At 55.3% G+C, this 13,273-nt stretch overlaps 2 protein-coding genes across 2 annotated transcripts in view; both read right to left on the bottom strand.

Moving 5' to 3' along the window:
- Positions 1–1,679: 1,679 nt before the first annotated feature.
- On the bottom strand, positions 1,680–5,738 carry VOLCADRAFT_92044 (uncharacterized protein; the record flags this gene model as incomplete). Its single annotated transcript, XM_002951443.1, has 8 exons — positions 1,680–1,766; positions 2,020–2,176; positions 2,313–2,437; positions 3,066–3,142; positions 3,366–3,446; positions 3,694–3,715; positions 4,472–4,890; positions 5,540–5,738. The coding sequence occupies 8 exons, from the start codon at positions 5,736–5,738 to the stop codon at positions 1,680–1,682; spliced, it is 1,167 nt and encodes a 388-aa protein (XP_002951489.1).
- A 5,675-nt stretch (positions 5,739–11,413) lies between these two features.
- The window catches only part of VOLCADRAFT_92043 (uncharacterized protein), a gene marked incomplete at both ends in the record, with an annotated part of 10,852 nt that continues 8,992 nt past the window's right edge, over positions 11,414–13,273 (bottom strand). The window contains 3 exons of the mRNA XM_002951442.1: positions 11,414–12,136; positions 12,770–12,853; positions 13,122–13,247. Of these exons, the coding sequence (XP_002951488.1) occupies positions 11,414–12,136; positions 12,770–12,853; positions 13,122–13,247 (933 nt within the window). The remainder of the gene's footprint in view (positions 12,137–12,769; positions 12,854–13,121; positions 13,248–13,273) is intronic.

The following is a 13,273-nucleotide window of genomic DNA, read 5'->3' as shown; positions in this document are numbered from 1 at the left end:
AACCATAGGAGCCCCTGGCCCTGGATGAGTGCGGATTCAAACCGGATCCGTCATCCGTCGGGATTAACGAGTCACTAAAACAAATCCCAATCTTAAAGAACAACTGCTCCAAGAGGGCTCGGATGGATGGAGCGACGACGCCACCGACAGGTGAACCGCCTTCAACGATTTCGAGGCGGGAAAAGCCGGCACCTTCGGAAACAGGCACCTTTTGAAGCAAACGTGCCTACCATTTTCGCCGGGCGTGCGCGGCGGTGTAGCGACCAGCTTGTGGCTGTAGGTGAAGCACTCGAGACCGCCGTAATCTTAGGGCTTAACACACCGCACCACACACTCCTACCCAAATCTTTAATATAATCTAATTTAATTTAATTTTTAGATTTAATTCCTTAGTAACCGCCCCCAACGCCTCTGTGCATGTTGGTCAAGCTGCTATATATATAACCGTTGGGGGCGGTTATTGAGGAATTAAATCTTAAGCTCCTCTGAAGCAGGGTTCAAACCCCTACCCACCCCACGCAGCCCATTTCCCACACGTCACGAACCGCAAATGTCAAGTTGCGACTGCCACTGCGCCACCCAGCACCCAGTACCCTCCTTCCGCCTCCCCGAGCCCTCATTTCCTCTAAACCCTAAACCCTGCACTCACACTTGCGAATCTTGATGGGCCAGTGCGGGAAGCGCTCGTGCCAGTAGGCGATGCCGTAACTGTATAGGCGGGGAAGTTTGTTAAAAAAATAGCAGCAGAAGCTCCTTTTATTGCTGATTACTATACAACTGAATCAAAGGCTTATTTCGATAAAGTACTTGGTTATTTAGATATTTTAAATATTAGTTAAGTTCGTTGAAGGTTTCGGTTAGTCGTGTTGATCGTCGCTGGTTAGTTGGTATGATGATCACTGGTTCCTGCATGGAATGTGATAAGATGTCGGAGCAGTTATTGGAGCAATACAATAAGTTGTCGGCGCGGGAGATGCAGAGGCATACAAACATACATACATACGTACACACCGTTATCGCTATCTGCCTAATCGCGTAAGCAACCGTGCCGGGCGGTGTGTCTATCAAAACGATTAGTTTGCGCTTGAATCTTGTGTTTTCATCTACGACACGATGGTGTAGTTGGTTATCACATCTGTCTCACACACAGGAGGTCCCCAGTTCGAATCTGGGTCGTGTCATTTTTATGCCTAGTGGGCGCACCGCGCGTACCTGCAGGCTTTGTGACTGTGGAGCGGTTGTAGATGAATTGCATGTTGCTGTGTCCACTATCCTAGTAGCCGCGGCGCTGACGTGTCACCACCCGCGGCGTTCTACTAGTGCAGTAGCCAGGCGAGGAATGTCCCGCTTACAAGAGCATACGGGCTAAGTATGATGGTGATGTAGTCTTTAAGGGGCGCAGCATGCGCACCATTATGACTGAGGCGCCACCCCTGGTATTGGCCAGGTACCTCTCGGAAATTTGGGAGGCCAGGCACGTCGCGCTGAGGCGCTTCGCCCTGAAGCTGACCTCCCGCGTACCCGCATCAATACCAATACAACGCCCATGGCCCCCCCGGCTTTTACGGACACACCCGCACTTGTGTGCGGAACTTGTAACTTTTATTGCATATGCCGTACGGCATAGAGTGTACGGATTACGAGCCAGTGCTCCGTGATATCCCTTCATCCTTCTTCACTTACTGTGCCAGAGTACGCTGCGAGTCGTCCAGGTGCTTGCCGGCGTAAGATAGCTTCTGGAGCGCCGGTAGGATGCCACCCGCGTCCTGTGCGCGGTAGGCCATACCCGGCGAGGTGAGCCGCCCGGCAAGGACCAGGGTGGGCAGGTGGAGGGGGACAAGTAAGGCGGGCGGGTCAAGACGGAGGAATAGCGCTTCCTTGGGCGGGATTTATCGGGGCCAGGTACCGGGTACCGGTACCCCGCACCGCACATCTTGAGATGCGGTGGAGCGGTAAGGGCAGCTTTCGCAACAACATTCATTCGTACAGGGGGGTTTCCTCTCAAATCACTTCACGCACCTGCAATAGATGACACACGCGGTGGGGCTGGGGGCTCCCGGCCAGGGGGATAGGCACGACTACCAGACATAGGTCAACGAACTTATTCCTGTGCCATGGCCGACCGAACTCATCTATTGACCAGCACATCGCCTTCAGGTTCGCTGTCCCCGACATGCTGTGGGTTCGAGAACATGGCCCTGCTGAGTCCCTTCGAAACCCGTCCGTCCCCACAGAGGTCAAAATTCCACGTGCACTGCACCGAGCCACCGAGCCACCGACCCACCGACCCACCCAGTCGCGCATCAACCGACCTCACCCGAATCATCAGTCGCAGCTCCTCAACGCGCGTCTTAGGGCTCACCCGGATTCGGAACGGGCCCCCAGAATGGCGGCCGGTCGCGGGATCCTTGACCTCGCCGTACTCGGACTCATGGTGCTGCAGACGTTAAGATGATTAAATGAAGTAAACATCACGGAGTAGACAGCGGTACTTACTCGCAAGGTGGAAGTATGCAGCACGAAGCTGTATAAAAAGGGGTCTGTCGGCCCTGTGCAGCTTGAGCTCGTACATTGCCTACTGCCTTTGTGTCCTCACAATAGGCAGGCACTGTTATGTTCCCTTGTGCCATACACCCAGGCCAAAGGTGGCACCTAGGTTGGGATTCCCAGGTGTTCCATTCACACAGCGTGTCGCGTTGAGCAGGTGCTGCAGGCAGGTATCAGTACAACGGTGTGCAGAGCTGTTCGTGCCGTATGTCCCAGTAGGCCGCAGTTGTCATCTTCGGAGCGGCGAGCTACCCGCGCTACCCCCGGCCACTGCGTCCAGCCTGCTGCAATCGTCGCGACACCGCTCTCTGCTGCAACCTGCTGCGAGGTCCCTAGAAGCCATCAGATTCTTGCCAACGTTTGCTAGGAACCATCCACCTACCTACACACACCCACACCCACACCCATACCCATACCCATACCCATACCGACTCCTGATCGATGATGTGTACCCCAGATCCCCACCCCCTAAACCCAATACCATGCTCCCCCCAACCCTCACCTACGCCCCTACTCACCAGCTCACTGACCACCCATATCTCCAGGGACGGGGAGGAGGCCTCGTGCTTGAGCCGCGATTCCGGGGATACATAACCTGGTAGGTGGCATGAGGGCGGGAGGGCGGGTGTGTCCGGGGATTCTCAGGTTTGATACACCTCCCTACCCTAGGGCACTTCCCGTTGTTCCGTCTGCTTTTCCAAAAAGATGAGTACACTCACATACATGCGGATGAACCAGAAACATAACAACCTACCCATGGACACATGCACATGCACATGCACATGCACATGCAGAGACGCACACATACACGTTCATACCGTGCGGCACGCCCTCCGTGTAAGCCTTCGCGCGATCTGCCTCCGCCTGCTCCTTGCTGGGAGTGTACATGGGTTGCCACTCTGGGGGCGTGTGGGCGGGCGTTGGGCGTGTGGGGGCGTGTGGCGGCGTGTGGCGGCGTGTGGGTGCGCGACCCAGTACCAGCGGCTATAACGCCGCCTATTTTCCATGGGGCAGGACCACCCCAAGAACAATCTTGCTTCATCCTGTGGTACGCTGTTGATCTATTTAGTACAGTAGTACAGTAATACTCGTCGTGATACGGTAAGAGCTACTACGTGACATTACCAAGAGCCCGCCGGAACGCACCCGACAGCTGGCCACCATCATTCTGGATTGCATGGTGGCGGCGATGTTCGGTGGCGCGACCATGTCGCCGCGCGAGGATGCGGGCGGGAGGTGGGCAGAGGAGGGTGCGGTCGGCGCAATGTGGAAAGGCAGACAGCGGGGGGTACTAATGATGAGGCGACGCAATTCTTTATTTTGATAACCGCACAGTGGATAACCGCAGCAGTGGCGCGCAAAAACAACAGCAGCAGCATCACCACACACAATACAAAGTGAGCGTGGGCAAAGTAAAACGAACACACGCCAACGGGATCCGGACGTAGTGTGCACGGCGATCGAAACCATAAAAGTCATGAATGAGCTCATAACTGTTGGCATCCCAGCCGTTGAAACAACGACAGCAGCAGATAGCGGAACGCTGTAGCTGGATGCGGAGACATTGAGGCAATAACAAACTGTGGTATGGCTGTATATACACAGCTTGAAGGCTTGCAAGGATTGCAGCTTTCTTTTCTCCGACCAGCCAGCAACCCTGGTTAGTTCCCAGTTCCAATGACGACTGGGCGGCGGCAGTCGGTCAGCCCCCTGCCCCTGCCATCACCACCACAGCCGTTCGTCCTAGGGCGCCCTAGCAGACGCCAGGCTACTGCTCCCTTGCGTTAAGTAAACCCCAGGACATATGCGAAGGCTGCCAGCACTTGGATCTCAAGATTGAGGAGTCTCCAAACCAACAGGCCTCAGGTCAGCAGCCCTGTGCGAGGCCTCAGGCCCCAGGAACTGCATATGCACCCCAGCTCACATCCCAGCTCACATCCCAGCTCACATCCCAGCCCACATCCCAGCCCACATCCCAGCCCACATCCCAGCCCACATCCCAGCCCACATCCCAGCCCACATCCCAGCCCACATCCCAGCCCACATCCCAGCCCACATCCCAGCCCACATCCCAGCCCACATCCCAGCCCACATCCCAGCCCACATCCCAGCCCACATCCCAGCCCACATCCCAGCCCACATCCCAGCCCACATCCCAGCCCACATCCCAGCCCACATCCCAGCCCACATCCCAGCCCACATCCCAGCCCACATCCCAGCCCACATCCCAGCCCACATCCCAGCCCACATCCCAGCCCACATCCCAGCCCACATCCCAGCTCAGCCATATGCATCTGGGAGCTCCCAAGATCCCACCTGGACCACGGGGGTATACTTCTCCTCCTCCGAGTAGAAGGGGTAGTTGTTGGGGGGAACTCGGAGGAACCCTGTGCGGCCAGTGCCTGGGAAAACATGCCAACATACACACAAACATATACACAAACATGTCTTCACGTGCACTCAGGTTTACCCAATGACAGGCATGTGCATACGCGCAAGCAGGCATGCTCAGAGCGCGTGCAGGGGTGCAGGGGTGCAGGGGTGCAGGGGTGCAGGGGTGCAGGGGTGCAGGGGTGCAGGGGTGCAGGGGTGCAGGGGTGCAGGGGTGCAGGGGTGCAGGGGTGCAGGGGTGCAGGGGTGCAGGGGTGCAGGGGTGCAGGGGTGCAGGGGTGCAGGGGTGCAGGGGTGCAGGGGTGCAAGGGTGCGGGTGGAAAGTCCCTACGAAGGGGGAGCCGGCTTTTTGGAGGGAGAGGTGATGAACGCATCCTTAGAATACCCACGAACATAATATGGATGCGCATACACATGTTTTCCCCGTAGGAAGTTATCCTCTGTTACTTGCGCATTCCAGCCTTTTACAAAAACCTTACCATTACCGTCCTTCGCCTCCTCGGCGTTTACCGACGGGGCCCCACATTTCGCGCAAATCCTGTAGTGCTAACCCCTTCCCCTTCCCCTTTCCCTTTCCCTTCCCCAATTACCCACCGCCAACCTGCCCTGCCCAGTCCAGACATACCCGGCGTCGGGTTGTACTTTGAGTACGACACATTGTACGATGTGCGATCCGCATTCGGCACCAAAGCGTACGACGCGTCGGGACCGTTTAGGATCTCGAGCTCCCCTCGATCCCAGCTGGGAGGCCGAACACCCGGCAGCTGCTGCAGCAGCAGCGCGGCTGTAGCGGTAGACATGTGTAATGGCTGTAGCACCGGTGAAGAAGTTGAGGCGGCTGCACCGAGATTGCAGTTACATCACATCAAGACAGAGGAGTGGTCATTGGCATTAGTCGCACGCGTAAGACCTACTAGCTTGTGACGATTGGCAACAAGCATCGCGGTTGTTCACGGGTACCCATACTCAGTTGATCGACGACCTCATGTCGTGTGGAACGACCTCACGTGGAAGGGATCGGGTAGAATTGCGGTGAGATTACCCCGACGCGATGGGAAATGCGCTCACCTCCTTCGAAGCAGTTGTCGGAACTTCAAGGTCTTGAAATTTTGCTTCGTTAACTATGATGCAATCCTTATTAAAGTCCGATACGAGCTTGGAGCAAACTGACCATAATCATCAAGGCACTGCCTTCATGTCGCAGGAAGGCACGCGCACAAAAGGAGACTCTGATTTGTCCAAGCGGATGGCTCCCGACAGGCTGTCACTCTACTGTCACTGCCTTCACACCGCCCGGAGAGCAGCGGCCAGTCCCCAACAGTCCGCCAACTAGCGTCGGACGAGCCGATAGCGAAGCCGTTCTGGGATGCGCCCCCACCCGGCTCGGGTTCGCAGCTGACAGTCGTTAGCTGACAGGCAGGGTCCGTCTTGAGCTGCGTGCTGACAACGATTCCGGGTTTTCGGACAGAAAACATGTACGCGAGGCCAGGGGAGTGCGGCCAGGGGGCATTTATGGACAGTTGGATACGCCCAAGCACCGCTACCAGCCGTGAGGGAGAGAGAGGGAGGGATGGAAAGTTCTCAATGCCCGCTGCTACAGAACCGCCCCTTCGGGAAAATTCCCTCAAAAAAGTCAAGTCCAGCATGTATATCGTAAATCCAGCACCTCCGTGGAAGCTATATCTAACATAACCAACCATTCAACCGTCTACCCCTTAACTACCGAACTATCGACTACAGACATCCCAGTCACCTGCTGCGTCTTAGCTCTCCACCTCCAATAAGTTTTGTATACGCGCGGACACGATCCGATGACTCGTAAGGATCTGGCCAGACCGATGACTCGTGAGGTTCTGTCTGGCCAGACAGTTTTACTTTATCTGATCAAGTCCGCGTGTTGACAAAACCTTTCGCATTGCCAGTCATTACCGCCGCATTAGCCACATAGCGCACCAGCTGGTCACACCAGCCACAGCCGCGGAAACTTGCAACGGGCATTGTGAGCAGCCATGCAGGTGGTGGCTATCTGCTCTACGTGCTCTACGTGACGACTTACAACCCTAAGTCGTTGAGAGCGGTTACAAAGTGGTTATAGCGGTTGGCTTCTTGTTAGTTGCGAACCAGGTACCCCAGACAAAGTGAGGGGGTTCGTGGTTGGTGTATTGATAGGGCTGTAGTGATTGTGACGTCGCTGACAAGGGCTAAGAGGTAGGTGAATGAGATGCAGAAGCGGACATGCGTCTGGTGACAGACTAATTACAGGTAGTAAATGATGACGCGGGGCGTATGCATGTATGTATGTAAAACTTATTGGAGGTGGAGAGCTAAGACGCTAAGACGCTAAGACGAATTTTGACCTCTGTGGGGACCGACGGGTTTCGAAGGGACTCAGCAGGGCCATGTTCTCGAACCCACAGCATGTCGGGGACAGCGAACCTGAAGGCGATGTGCTGGTCAATAGATGAGTTCGGTCGGCCATGGCAGGAATAAGTTCGCATATGCAATAAAAGTTACAAGTTCCGCACACAAGTGCGGCCGGGGGGCCCATGGGCGTTGTATTGGTATTGATGCGGGTACGCGGGAGGTCAGCTTCAGGGCGAAGCGCCTCAGCGCGACGTGCCTGGCCTCCCAAATTTCCGAGAGGTACCTGGCCAATACCAGGGGTGGCGCCTCGGTCATACTGGTGCGCATGCTGCGCCCCTTAAAGACTACATCACCATCATACTTAGCCCGTATGCTCTTGTAAGCTGGACATTCTTCGAAAACATGCAATTCATCTACAACCGCTCCACAGTCACAAAGCCTGCAGGTACGCGCGGTGCGCCCACTAGGCATAAAAATGACACGACCCAGGTTCGAACTGGGGACCTCCTGTGTGTGAGACAGATGTGATTACCAACTACACCATCGTGTCGTAGATGAAAACATAAGTTTCACGCGCGCACTAGTGGTTCCGCTGGACACACCGCCCGGCACGGTTGCTTACGCGATTAGGCAGATAGCGATAACGGTGTGTACGTATGTATGTATGTTTGTATGCCTCTGCATCTCCCGCGCCGACAACTTATTGCATTGCTCCAATAACTGCTCCGACATCATCACATTCCATGCAGGAACCAGTGATCATCATACCAACTAACTAACGACGATCAACACGACTAACCGAAACCTTCAACGAACTTAACCAACTTCCCCGCCTATACAGTTACGGCATCGCCTACTGGCACGAGCGCTTCCCGCACTGGCCCATCAAGATTCGCAAGTGTGAGTGCAGGGTTTAGAGGAAATGAGGGCTCGGGGAGGCGGAAGGAGGGTGCTGGGTGCTGGGTGGCGCAGTGGCAGTCGCAACTTGACATTTGCGGTTCGTGACGTGTGGGAAATGGGCTGCGTGGGGTGGGTAGGGGTTTGAACCCTGCTTCAGAGGAGCTTAAGATTTAATTCCTCAGTAACCGCCCCCAACGGTTATATATATAGCAGCTTGACCAACATGCACAGAGCCGTTGGGGGCGGTTACTGAGGAATTAAATCTTAAAATTAAATTATATTATATTAAAGATTTGGGTAGGAGTGTGTGGTGCGGTGTATTAAGCCCTAAGATTACCGCGGTCTCGAGTGCTTCACCTACAGCCACAAGCTGGTCGCTACACCTCCGCCGCGCACGCCCGGCGAAAACGGTAGGCACGTTTGCTTCAAAAGGTGCCTGTTTCCGAAGGCGCCGGCTTTTCCCGCCTTGAAGTCGTTGAAGGCGGTTCACCTGTCGGTGGCGTCGTCGCTCCATCCATCCGAGCCCTCTTGGAGCAGTTGTTCTTTAAGATTGGGATTTGTTTTAGTGACTCGTTATATTCCCGACGGAGACGACGGATCCGGTTTGAATTCGCCACTCATCCAGGGGCCCCCGGCTCCTATGGTTTGTGTCTCCACGGCAGTCTGGCTGCTTATGCGAGCATAAAAAACACNACTTATGGCCAGGGGCAGGGGTTCATGCATGCACGGCTTCATGCATGACATGCACGGCAAAGAAGGTATGCCTCGTATTCTCCTCTGCTTCAACCTCAACGCAACTCCAGTGAAGGGCGTTGGGCCCTTCGCCCCACCCGGTCTTTCCCTTCCCGCTGATACTGCCTGCAGTCTGAAGAGGCGAAGGGTGTGATGATGTGTCGGCCTATTGGTCATGGAGACCGAGGACAAGACGAGGGAAGATGTCAACGAAAGGATGTGCCTGGACGAGAGGCTTGGATACGATCTATATCGTACGTATGTGTACGATAAAAGCTGTGCCATCCCCTACGACATCATACATCTCACGGCGGCACCGCTTACGTCGGTGCATTCCGTTCGGTGATTCGTGTTGAGTGCTCTACTCCTGTGCCCGTTCCTTTCAAAGCGCACAACGTTGTTAACAATAGCAGCTCCAAAGCTATATCGGTGATAGTGGTCGCATGCGGCCTTGCCTGGCCTGATCTGGCCTGAGCGGTGCGTGGGTTGCCGGTTGGAGTTTGGGGCTTTAGGGTTAGGTAAGCGGAACAGCGGGGCGGCGGTGCCATGGCTGCGGCCATCAGCCAGCTTGCCGCATTCCTATGCCAGATTAGGCTATCCGGCTTTCCTTGCGTGCTGAACGCCATGGAAATGGTGAAGGTTTGTGGTGTCGTCAGTACGATGAGGTTGATGTACGGTCCTGACACGTAGAAGACAAACAAGGGCGTGGAGAATGAGAGGAACGTTGGAGAAAAGTGCATTATACCGGTAATAACCGATAAGAGAACGATAAGGGGGATATAGGGCACTCCGTATCTCCGACATGAAATTGCAACCCAAATGCATGCGGAAAACGGCATGGATTGTACGTTGGTATGTACAGTACGGCACGGTACGGGCCACCACCCAGGCAACGCATTTTCCACGTATCCTCCCACGTAACCCTACGCCTCTGCCTACGACGCTAGGTACTATTCAAACCGCCGTAAAAGTGCGCTGCCTACAGCTCTACCACCTCCACGGCGCTGCACGCACCAGCCTCCTCTTCCTAGGGGCACTATTGACAGGGACCGCCTTGATGACGTACAGCGGCGCGCGTGGGTGCAGCTGCTTTGCTACCAGCTCCGTGCAGGGTGCCACGTCAGGGACCTGCCGTCCACCGTACATGCCGTACATGCATCCGTGCCGGGGTAACCATTGGTTGGGTACAAGACGTTTGAGCGGGCGCAATCATCGCACCAAAAGGGGGGGTAGACAAGGGGGGGGGGTAGAAAAGCAAGGAAAATAGTGGCCGGGTGATTTGAGGGGAGAGGAAGCATTAAGTAGATGTGTAGCCAGGAAACATGCTGTCCTACCTGGAGTGCACGTGCAGTGATTTAAATGCGCACTGCAGGCATAACTATTACATGTGGTGGGCACAAGACAAGTCGGGTTTCGGCTTCCTCGAAGCCGGAAAAAGGGCGGGGCCCCCCTGCATCCGTACAGGCCGGTAGCTAGCGCGGCACGTGTGACAATTGATGGGTAGTGTCAACGCGGTGGGAGATGTGCTTTGTTGCAGCAGTGCTGATGGTGTGAGAGCTAAGCTTGCACCGGCGGAATCGTCAGCAGCGCCTGCGGGCTCCACGCGAATCGCATCCATCCCGGGTGCATGCCGCATGGACAGTGCGGCAGACCGCAAGTCGGAATGCCCGTGCGGGCAACTTGGTAACGAAAGCTGGGTGAATTTCGGTGCTGTCTGTGATGTTTATCCCCGAAGCGCCAGCGGCCTCAGCAATCCGCCCCATAGCCGCGGGCTTCATCGGGGCACACCGCAAGTCTCCGGAGGCCCCGAGCATTGGCTAAAGTAAATGTACAAATGAGCAGCTTGCGTATTTCATAGAGAAATGTAAGCAAATTTGTCGGCCTGCTGGTGGCAAGTCGGAATGCCCGTGCGGGCAAATGGTAACACAAGCTGGGTGTTCAGGTTATCATACGCTGTCATCTCGGAAATCAATGATGAGATACACGGCACCTTCTTGAGATGAAATTTAGACCGAGAGGCGTTGATGTGACTATGAGCTCGGTCATTGGAGGCAGCCAAAGTTGTTTGTGCTCATACGATCTTTGTTAGCTAAATGCGAGATACCTTGCAATAGAGAATGCTATATAGTACCGATAACGCGTTTCAGCCGGGCGAAATATTATGTTTGGTCCGTTACACACGCACACACGGACACACGGACTTGGGCAATCCTACAGGTCGGGGCCCCCCTGGGCGCTTCGCGCTGGGGCCCCGCCCAAAAACTGTCTGGCCAGACAGTTGAAAATAATGACGATCCGTTAGGAGATGCTGCTGCGACTGCTGCTGCGACTGCTGCTGCGACTGCTGCTGCGACTGCTGCTGCGACTGCTGCTGCGACTGCTGGTGATGGTGATGATGCCCATAATGATGATGTCTGTGATGGCAATAGTAATGATGCCGATACCCATGACCACAATGGCGATGTTGCCGCTGCTCTCGCTACTTTCTGCTCCCTCGTAACTGCCTAAGCAGCGTCCTGAAGTCCTCCGCGTCCAGCCACCGAACCAAGCGGCTGTCAACTTCCTCGCCGCTGCCTCGGCCACGTCGACCTTTACGGCGGCTAGGGCGAGAATAAGGACTCAGAAGGAGGACACGAGCGCCGCTGTCTCCGCTGTGGTGGCTGCTAACGCTAACGCTAGTGCTAAAGATGTCGCGCTTGGTGACGTCCGCGCCGAAGTCGTAGCCCGTTCCAGAGCCCTCCAGATGCCCTCTTCCACCCGACGGGGAGTGGTAATGACTCCTCGCATCATCACCGCCATCAACGTCGTCACCGTCCTCCTCCTCATCATCGTCGTCTTCATCGGCATCCCCAACACGATTATCGATGTTGGGCCATACAGGATGTTCTTTTGAAGCAGCAGCAGCTACTTGTTCCGATCCTGCAGCAGCAGATGCTCTCGGTTCGAATCCTACTGATGGTGGTGATGGTGGTGCAAACACTGCTGATGCCTCAGGCACGTGCGATGCTTCCAATGCTCCTGACGACGATGCAACCGCTCCCAAAGCTTTCCGGCCCCATTTAGAGGCGGAGGTAGAGGTGGGGGTGGGGGTACGGTTCCACCCCTTGAAGGCCCCCAAGCCACGTAGCTCCCGCGCGAAGGTGGCCAACACGGAGCCGAAGAGGCGGTTGTACTCGTGGAGTGCTCGCACCGTGTAGCGGATCTGGCGGGGACGGCCGCGACGGAAAGCAGGGCAGGGTTGTGTTGTGATTTTCTAATTGGCGGTTGCTGCTGGTGTGTTCGGTTGGTTTTCTGTAACTATCTATCCGCGTGTTGTTGTTGTTCTTGTTGTTGTCGTCACAAGCTATTTATTACTTTGTGTGTATGTGCGTATGTGCGTATGTGCGTATGTGTGTATGTGTGTATGTGTGTTACACCTCGTTGCATTACCCAGATAGACAGGTGTAACGAGCCAGCCCATACACACAAGCCAGGGAATAAAAGCACTGGTGCACTCCCCCAGCGCGGCTTACAGGTGGCCCCGATCGCCGCAGCCGACCAAGGATGTCCAGAGCTACTTCGGCTGGCTGCCCTAAAGTGTCGACCCTCCTCGCCCTACCGTCATGCTGATGCATTTCTTCCGCACAGTCGAAGATACGTACATGAAAAAGGAGGTCTGGCTAGAGTTATGCACTACTAGTTACTGTAACGTAGGGCTGAAGTATCAATGGGCTGCTGTAGCCGCCAAAAGCCCGTGGAAAACCTTAAGAGTTGTTTTTTTCGCCATCTCTTTGTGTGTGAATAGTCGTATAGTGAATTGTACATCAGAAGCGGCATTGTGCATTGTTTTCCGTACCTTGCCGTCGATTGTGAGGTACTTTGCACAAAAATGCTGGGACGCGTTAGCTAGACGCCGCAACTCGCCATCCATCTGCGGGTCCTGGGTGGGTGCACGGAATCCGTGTACGACGGCACCCGTGTATGTACGACAGCGACGGCGAGCCGCGTGGGCAGCGGGAAAAGGGGGAAAATCACCGAGCTGTGACTGTGGTGACTGTGGGAACCCTTGATGTGCAAATTTAATATGGACATAGGAGGGGGAGGGAAAAAACGTCTTATCACATATATGCATACATACACACATACGTACACACACAGGACAGCAGAATACCCATACCCCTACGACATTCATCGTACAACTACCGTACCTGGTACTTCTCCAGCAGCGTCAGTACGTCCTCCGGGCTGTACTCCAGGACATGTACTCCGGGCTGTAGACTGCGGTAGTAGTACTCGATCCATAGGGAGCGCTGTTGCAGAATGACGCTGTTGGTCTGCGGGGGGGGTGGGGTGGGGTGGG

Source organism: Volvox carteri (genome assembly GCF_000143455.1).
Source record: "Volvox carteri f. nagariensis unplaced genomic scaffold VOLCAscaffold_24, whole genome shotgun sequence".
Taxonomy (NCBI): Eukaryota; Viridiplantae; Chlorophyta; class Chlorophyceae; order Chlamydomonadales; family Volvocaceae; genus Volvox; species Volvox carteri.
This window is presented reverse-complemented; position numbering and strand designations above follow the sequence as displayed.